The following is a 9,607-nucleotide window of genomic DNA, read 5'->3' as shown; positions in this document are numbered from 1 at the left end:
TTTGAGTCCTAATGACATAATATGCTATATTTAGTGTAAAACTTGTCTAATGCTTATTTCTAAACCATTTTCTTGTATGTTTAACCCCCCTCTACCATAGAACACATTGATATATACACAGGATAAATACATTAAAAGTAAATTACTTTTATTTTAGCACAAGTCACTAAAGTACTATGTCCCCAGTCATGCTTGCTCGACTTCAGTTACAAATATAACTTAAAAAAAAAAAAAAATCTAGATTTTTCATCATTTCTGGATTGGCTTATTTCTAATGTTCCTCATCAAATGTTCTTTTTTATTATTAATGCATGTTTAATACTTAAAATCTTTAAAAAATGTTGTGTCCCTGAATCAACTGTCACCCCTGTTACTCTGATAAGAATTCCATAGAACACATCACCTGATTATTCTTTTAGTCACATGACACTCCCGGATGTAACATATTTTGGAGGGAAAACTTTCAAGAAGAAGACGAGTAAGTACCACTCTTTAATCAACCCTTTTTTCAATGTTTTAGCAAGATTTTGTAATGTGGCAAAGCATAACACGTCCAACCTGTTACGCTTATTAATAGTGGAAACAATTTTTTTTTGTAATTTTTATAATATGGCTAATAAACATGTTAAAAATGGTTCTTAGTGGTCACCATGTACTAGCTTGTTGTTCATCATACTAGTAGTAATGGCTAAGTTTAGCATAAAATCTCCCCCCTGTTACCGTCACCCCTGTTATTGCTATGCACTGTAACAGGGGGGACGTAAGATGATAGAAGTTTAGTGTTTAGGGTTATTTATACAAGTGTGTATTGGTAATTATTATTAACCTGTGTATATATATACTTTTAGAAGATTTTGAATAGTATACATTTTTCAGGGAATGGCACCAATGTCTGCTGCGGAGAAGCAGCGGCGCTACCGAGCACGTCGTGATGCTGACCCTGAGAGAAGACAGATATATCTCAATAAAGAGAAAGAGAAGTGGAGAAAGGACAGAGAGGAAGGGAAAAAAAAGAAAGTGGCAGATCTCAGTGAACGACAGAAGAGAGCACAGAGAAAGCAGTGGCGAGAAAGGAAAAGAAAGCAGAGGGCTAGTGCCAAAGGCAGGACAGAATTTGAGGCTATGAATACTCCTCCCCTAAGTCCAGAATATTCCCTAGAGCCAGAAAATGCCCCGCAACCAGGACCCTCAAGGTTAGAAGAAGAGTTGACAGTTCAATGCTTTGCTGATTAGGTAGATTTTGTATTTGAATGATAAAACGTGATTTTGCCCTAAAAAGAGAGAGAGAGAGAGAGAGAGTGTGTGTGTGTGTGTGTGTGAGTCTACCTGCCTAATACATTATAAACATATAATATCCAACGTCTATCTTATACTGTATCTAAACATTTATCTAAACATATATATATAATAATTGTGACAATATTTCCTGTGTTGTAGGCAATACATTGTTGGACGAAGGAATATTAGACAGGGAAGAAGGAGACTCAAGAATGAAATTAAAGAGCTAAAGGCCTTGTTGGAAAAGGAAAAGAGAAAAAAAGAAAAATACAACAAGAGGTGCCAGCGTTTGGGTGGGGGAAAAAAATCCCCACGTTCTAAAGTGGATGCACTGCTGCGTCATGAAACAGTTAGCAACACAATTAGGAAAAGACTATTACTGCAGGAATCAATCATTGAGGAAATCAGGAATAAATACAAAAACACCAAAAAGGAACGAGAGAGGCAAATTATTGCAAAAACGACAATAGGAAAAATTATAAAGAAATACAGGCTACAGAGGGCTGCACAGACAGCTCTAGGCTTTTCAAAAAAGCGTGGTCAAAGACAAGATGGAGGGCTCATAACCTTTGAAAGAAAGGAAAGCAATAGATTACCAGTTGATTGCAAGCAGAAAATAAAGGCCTTCTTCTTAAGAGATGACGTCAGTCGGATGACAACAGGACGAAAGCAAACTGTAACTCAAAAGAAAATAAAAAAACAGAAACGTTTGCTAACTGATTCACTGAAGAATCTGCACCATAAGTTTCTTTCAGAAACTGAGCATCAGGTCTCATATTCTTGTTTCTGCACCTTAAGACCATTTTGGGTTGTGGTGCCCACAGAAGCTGATCGTGAAACCTGTCAGTGCAGGACACATGAGAACTTACAGTTCATGGCCAATGCCCTGTACGTCCAAGGTCTGTCAGCAACAAAACACATTGAAGAGATGGTAGATGCAACAATGTGTGATGCTAAATCCAAAGTCTGTGCATACGGTGAGTGCAAAGACTGTTTCAGTACAACACACACACTCTTGAGACCTCCTAACAACACAGAGATAGCCTTTACCAAGTGGTCTCTAGAAGAGAATGAAAAATTAAATGATGGAGAGGTATCTGGTAAAAAGTCAACAATTACAGTGAAGACAACTGTCATGACAACAGAGGATGCACTTGCAGGGGAATTTCATGACGGACTACTCAGATTTAGGCGGCACGTCTTTAATATCCGATGGCAGTATAGAGCCTACAGACAACTGAGAGAAAATTTGAGAAACGATGAATGTCTGCTACATGTAGATTTTAGTGAGAACTACTCCTGTAAGTATTCTCAAGAAGTACAAGCAGTCCACTTCGGAGGGTCACACCAGCAGGTAATCCTACATACTGGAGTACTGTACACTGCAGCTGAACAGTCACCAGTAACATTCTGCTCTATCTCACCTTCCAGGCGGCATGATCCCCCTGCGATATGGGCCCATCTTGACCCTGTGTTAGACATGATCAGAGAAAGATACCCTCTTATCAAACACCTCCATGTCTTCAGCGATGGTCCAGCTACACAATACAAACAAAAGGGCAACTTTTACCTGCTCTCAAAAGAGCCATTCAAAAAAGGGTTCAAAAACATCAGCTGGGGGGGCGCTAGCGAGCCAGCAATGGAGTAGGACGTGTTTCTGAAGGCTCCCGCTAACAGAGTTTCAGAAATAGTTTTTTTTCAACCTATAAAGTCTCATTTTATGTCACAGGGGAAGCTAACAGTTTTATATACTATATTAAAGCTTCACTCGAGACAAAATGGCATCGAACCTAAGGAAATACAAGTACACCGGAGGAACTGCGGCTAGGCCCGGCGCATCCTCGGGCGAGAATACCAATGGTGGCCCAAGGGCGGCGCCCGGCTCAGCGACCACTGAGGAACGGGCTCAGCAGAGCGATGGGCGCTTTGTGGACACTGATGCCCTGAAATTAGAGCTTCTTCAATCCATTAAAGATGATATCAGCGTGGTGTTAAAAGAAGAACTCAGGAATGCACTGAAAGAAGATTTTGATAACATTAGGGCTGATGTGCAAGAAGTGAGAAATGAGATTGCTAACAATACGGCGGCAGCGCGCGCTGAAATGGATGGAGTTAAGGCCACGGTGAAAGAAGTAGAGGATGGGCTGTCAATGTGGAGCGATGAGGTGGTCACCTTGCAATCTACGGTGAAGACTTTGAGGAAGGAGCTATCTGACCTGAAAGATAAATGTGATGACATGGAAGGCAGGATGCGGAGATCCAATATCCGTATCATGGGGGTCCCGGAGGGCCCGGATTCGAGCTCCACCACGGCCGTATCCGCGCTACTACGTGAAGCGCTGGGTATGGATAAAGATGTTATTGTCGACCGCTCACACAGGAGTCTGGCCCCGAGAAGGCCGGGTGGTAACCCGCGGGCCATCATAGCCAAGCTTCATTACTACCAGGACTGTGTGGAAATTCTACGCCGTGCCAGGACCCAAGCTCCGCTGAGGTTCAATGGACAACCGATTGCAATATTCCCGGATTTTACGACCTCGGTGGCCCGAGCTCGGGCTGCTTTTACAGAAGTCCGGAAACTTCTCCGTGAGCAGGAAGGTATCCGTTTTGGGATCAGGTTCCCAGCGCGACTTTGTATCACGCACAACGGGGAGGAGAAAGAATTTCTGGATGCGGCGAAGGCAATGGAATATGTTAAAGAACATATTATCAACGTTTGAGGAGGCTGCGCCTGTCGCTCTATGTGGGAGCGCCAGTGCTACGGTTGGTTGTCTCAGTTACGGCTGAGTGTATATGACTGTTTGTTGTAGCGTTCGCACGGTGATGAAAAGCTTGAAGAGACACTTCTTGTTCAGACATTTAAACTTATTTCATAAACACATTTTGGTTCATTTTATTTCATGGCAATACCATTGGGTTTAGAAAAGTTCTATACTTTGTTTGGATGTCGATATATGTATGTGTATATATATATATATTTTCTTTTTCTTTTTCTATTTTATTGACTATTTTTCTTTGTAGGATATGTTATGTCAAGCGGCCAGCGGGAGCCTAAGAGTCTGGCTTATAGTAACCCAAACAAGCACTAGGCTATATGTGTGGATCTGTTTGCAGGGGGTTTGGCAGTCACCATGTTCGATCTGGTGTAATTGCTCATTGTGTTCTTGGTTTGGGCTTCAGCCAGATATGTTTATTTTACTTATCAATGTGTTTTTTGTTTTTCCCTTCTTTTCTTTTTTTTTTTTCCTTCTTCTTCCTCCCCTCTCTTTCCTCTTCTCCTATGCCTGTTGTGCATCTGGAGCTTTCATATTTTACTATTTGAGCAGGGATGAGCACAGCGCGATCATTTAGTGATCGGGTGGTAAATTTTGTAAGCTGGAATGTAAAATCACTCAACCATCCAGTCAAGCGGAAAAAGGTTATTACTCATTTACAACGACTTAGAACGGATATAGCATTTCTCCAGGAAACGCATCTGCGTACCTCTGATCATCTTCGAATCAAGTCTGGATGGGTAGGCCAGATATATCACTCTAAATTTAATTCTAAAGCTCGGGGGACAGCAATATTGATAAGCAAAACTTTACCATTTATAGCCACAACTGTAGATGAAGACCCTGCAGGCCGTTTTGTTGTAGTTGTAGGACATTTATATGGTTTCCCCTTGATTTTAGCGAATGTCTATGCCCCTAACTGGGACGATCATAGTTTTTTCACTAATGTCTTTGCACGGCTTCCCAACATGGCAACGCATAATATTATTCTTGGTGGGGACCTAAATTGCTCATTATCTGCTATGGACCGCAGCTTGCACAAATGCACGCCTATTTCAAAATCAGCACGTGTTATACAGCGTTTTCTTCATAACTACGGGTTAGCTGATGTATGGAGATTTCGTAACCCAACTTCAAGTCAATATTCTTTTTTTTCTAATGTCCATAAAACATATACTCGTATAGATTATTTCTTTCTGGACAAAAAACTCCTCCCTTTGGTGACAGACTGTGATTACAAGGCCATGGTGATTTCAGATCATTCACCTGTTGTTCTTTCACTGCGTATTCCCAATGCCTACTCCAATTATCGGCCATGGAGGTTCAACCCAGTATTGTTAGCAGACGAAGAGTTTGTTAATTATATTAGGTCTCAAATAGATTTCTTTCTTGCCATCAATCAAACTCCAGAGATGTCACCATCAACTGTTTGGGAATCTCTAAAAGCATATCTGAGTGGCCAGATAATCTCATTCTGTGCGAACAAAAGGAAGAGGGATACTGAGCAACTCTCTCTATTGGCTGACGAAATTACTAAACTAGACGCTGTATATAGCCATTCCCCTGACCCGGTATTATATAAACGTAGGCTGAAATTACAAACTGAATATAATCTTCTATCTACAAAACAGGCTGAGTATCTAATTTCGAAGTTGCGTAGCTACTCGTATGAGCATGGAGAAAAAACAGGCAAGCTGCTAGCTCATCAGCTACGACAAAGAACAGCTAATCAAGCTATCCCTGAGATCCGGAATGACCAGGGAATAAGATGCACGGATAACCAAGGTATGTATAAAAGTTTTTTTTTAGATACTATCAGACTTTATACAGCTCCCCCCCGGCTAAGGATGACCTGGCTCTAGAAAATTTCTTTGAGAAACTTGATATCCCTTCCTTAGGAGAAGATGCGGCCACCAGTTTGGAGGAGCCCATTTCTGATGCTGAAATTGAAATGGCCATACGGAGTATGCAGTCTGGAAAATCACCTGGCCCCGACGGGTATCCTTCCGATTTTTTTAAGAAGTTTTCTAACCAATTGAATCCATTGTTAAAATCGACTTTTGAAGAATCTTTCCTCTCACAATCCTTGCCTCCAACAATGCGTCAAGCAGTGATCTCCCTAATTCTAAAAAAGGATAAGGATCATTTAGATTGTGGCTCATACCGTCCAATATCTCTGCTGAACACCGACACCAAAATCCTTGCTAAAGTGTTGGCCCGCCGTTTAGAGAAACATCTGCCCTCCATTATCTCACCTGATCAGACAGGCTTTATCAAAAACAGGTACTCGTTTTTTAATATTAGACGTTTATTAAATATAATCTATAGCCATGTCAAAGGTACTGTATTGGAAACTGTTATTTCACTTGATGCTGAGAAAGCGTTTGATCGGGTGAGATGGGACTTTCTTTTCCATACGCTTGAAAAATTTGGCCTCGGGAGTAATTTTGTATCCTGGATAAAAGTATTGTACTGTGACCCTGTAGCGGCCATTCGGACCAACAATAGTCTGTCCCCCTTTTTTCAGCTTCAGCGTGGCACACGACAGGGGTGCCCTTTGTCACCTCTCCTTTTTGCCATCGCAATTGAACCGCTAGCTATTGCTCTAAGACACTGTGTTGAGGTTGAGGGAATACGTCGTGGGGATATCGAGCATAAAGTCTCTCTTTATGCCGACGACATGCTCTTGTTTATTTCCAACCCTTCAAATAGCCTCCCTAAACTTTTAGATGTACTTAAGGAATTCGGGACAATTTCCGGATATAAGGTGAATTTCGGGAAAAGTGAGGCAATGCCTTTAGGTACAATAACCGGGGAACTTTCGTCTATTTTAGCACCTTTCAAGCTCAGCTATAACAAGTTCAAATACTTGGGCATTTGGATTACGCAGAATCATAGAGACTTGTATAAAACTAATTATCTTCCTTTATTGTCTAAACTAAAGGAGGATTTTGGAAAGTGGGAGTCCTTGCCTCTTTCGCTGGGTGGTAGATTAAATATCATTAAGATGACTATATTCCCTAAATTTCTATATCTTTTTCAGTGTCTTCCAATTTTTTTAACCAAGTCTTTTTTTAATAATCTAAATAGTCAAATCTCCTCCTTCATTTGGAACAAAAAACCACCTAGGCTGAAACAGAGTGTATTACAAAGACCGCGGAGCGCAGGAGGCTTGGCACTCCCAAATTTTCTGTTTTATTACTGGGCAGCTAATATAAGAGCATTATTGTACTGGATGAAAGACCATGATAATTTATCATCATCATGGGTAACACTGGAGCGGCTGTCGGTGAGTCAATCCTCCCTGGTGTCTTTGCTGTGTGCCAGATTACCTCTGGCGGGACCGATCTCCAGCTTCACCACGAATCCTCTTGTTGTCCACTCACTGAAGTTATGGTATCAGCTCAGACGGCACTTTAAACAGACTGAACTCTCTCTTAATGCACCACCGCATAGACATTGCATGTTCTCCCCATCCTTGACGGACGAGGCATTTAACATATGGACAAAGCTGGGAATAACGTCAATGGCTGCTCTTTTCACGGACAATATCTTTTCCTCATTTGAACAGCTGGTGAACAAGTTCAAGATCCCTCAGTCACACTTTTTCAGGTATCTACAACTCAGGAATTTTGTTGCTTCTAATACTGACTGCTTTCCGTCCTGTCCACCACCATCCCTTTTGGATGATATTTTTGATTTTAAGCCAAATGCTAAGCGGGTTATAAGTGATGTTTATGAGCTGTTGAGTAATTTTAGGCTGTCCACATTGCAATCACTTAGGGAACGATGGGGAAGTGATCTTGGCCAACGGATTACAGATGAGACTTGGCACAAGATAATCAATAGCATTTCTTCATCATCTATTTGCCTTAAACATGTGGTGATTCAGTTCAAAGTTGTTCACCGTCTCCATTGGTCTAAAACTAGACTGAGCAAAATCAAGGATGGGTTTGACTCCACATGTGACCGGTGCAAACGAGAGCCTGCTTCCCTATTTCACATGTTCTGGGCATGTCCAAAACTGGGTAGCTTTTGGAAAAGCATATTTGAAACCATATCCAACATATTTGGTGTTCCAATTGCACCCTGCCCGTTTATAGCTATTTTTGGAGTGACGCCTTGTGATGCCAGTCTTTCCAAATCACACTCTGATCTTCTGGCCTTCTGCACTCTTTTGGCCCGTAGAATGATATTATTGAAATGGAAAGAGCCACTTCCACCTGTATATGGGCAATGGGTTAAGGATGTCATGTACTATACTCAGCTGGAAAAGATCCGCTACACTGTAAAAGGTTCGGTTCGGCGGTTCTATGACACATGGCAACCTTTTCTTACTTACTTTGAAAGATTAAGTCCGGATACTATTGCTTAATGTGCGTGTGAGTGGGTTTTTTTTTTGTTTTTGTTTTTTTCTCTTGCTGTTGTTCATTTATTTTATTATTTACTTTGTATCTGTAACTTTATTTTATTTTATGTTATTTTGTCTCTCCTTTCCTCTCTGGCTGGGTTTTAGTTACACTGTTCTGGGGGGGTGGGGGCACAACTGTTTGTTAATTTTGCCATAATTGTTGTTGGAAGCAATTCTTTGTTCAATAAAAAGACCTTGATCAAAAAAAAAAAAACATCAGCTGGAACTTTTTTGAGGCCAGCCATGGAAAGGGGGCTCCAGATGGTATTGGAGCCACCCTTAAAAGGTCAGCTGACACAATTGTCCGCCATGGAGGAGATATCCCCAACGCAGAAGCTATGTTTCACAAGCTGAGAGACATGGGCACTTCAGTGGAACTTTTTTTTGTGGGAGAAGATGATGTTGAGAGGAAAGTAAAAGAAATTATTGATGGACCGACACTTGTGCCTGTCAAAGGAACCATGAAAATCCACCAAGTACTCAGTTTCTCTCCAGGAACAATAAAATACAGGGACATAACCTGCCTTTGCCAGGCAGACAAAGGTGTACTGGACTGTGAATGCTATGGCCTGAAGGAGATAAGCCTTAGTCAAGAGGCAAGTCCACATTGCACTGAGGGACCAACCCGGCCTGAGAACATCACAAAAGATCATATTGGTCAGTGGTGCATTATCAACTACGATGGTGAACCCTACCCAGGAATCATTCTGGAGGTTGAAGAGGATGTTAAAGTGAAATGCATGCACAAGAACGGGACCAACAAGTTCCACTGGCCAAGTCCACGTGAGGACATAACCTGGTATAGGGATGACCAGGTTGTGTGTCTGATGAAAGAACCAACACCTTTGAATAAGAGGTCAGTTCAGCTGGAGAAGAAAGTGTGGGATTTCCTTGAAAAAAACTGGAGTTGCTGGTCTGTTGCATAGGTAAAATGTGTGAGAAAAATGTTCATTATGTTGGGTGTACAGTGAAAATTTGCTTGTTTAATGTGGACATGTATCTACCTGTGTTGGTTGGACGGGCATGGTGAAGGTGTTCAAAGTTTCTTTAAGGTGGTATTTTTTGTCACTGATGTTATGTCCACGCTGTTACCTCCTGTCCACCCTGTTTCTCCTCTGTCCACCCTGTTACCTGTGTGTTTCTT

General features: G+C 41.5%; 1 protein-coding gene across 1 annotated transcript; it reads left to right on the top strand.

The window, feature by feature from the left end:
• The first annotated feature begins 314 nt into the window (after nt 1–314).
• On the top strand, nt 315–9,389 carry LOC146641534 (uncharacterized). Its single transcript, XM_085398166.1, has 4 exons — nt 315–478; nt 877–1,193; nt 1,438–2,887; nt 8,679–9,389. Exons 2-4 carry the CDS (start codon nt 880–882, stop codon nt 9,387–9,389), a joined length of 2,475 nt encoding a protein of 824 aa, XP_085254292.1. The 5' UTR covers nt 315–478; nt 877–879.
• The last annotated feature ends 218 nt before the right edge of the window (nt 9,390–9,607 follow it).

The sequence above is a fragment of the Rhamphochromis longiceps genome, linkage group LG23 (assembly GCF_057381845.1).
Source record: "Rhamphochromis longiceps isolate RC_006_pf linkage group LG23, R_longiceps_female_GT1.1, whole genome shotgun sequence".
NCBI classification, from domain to species: domain Eukaryota; kingdom Metazoa; phylum Chordata; class Actinopteri; order Cichliformes; family Cichlidae; genus Rhamphochromis; species Rhamphochromis longiceps.
The sequence above is the reverse complement of the archived record's forward strand: the minus strand, read 5'-3'. Positions and strand labels throughout refer to the sequence as shown.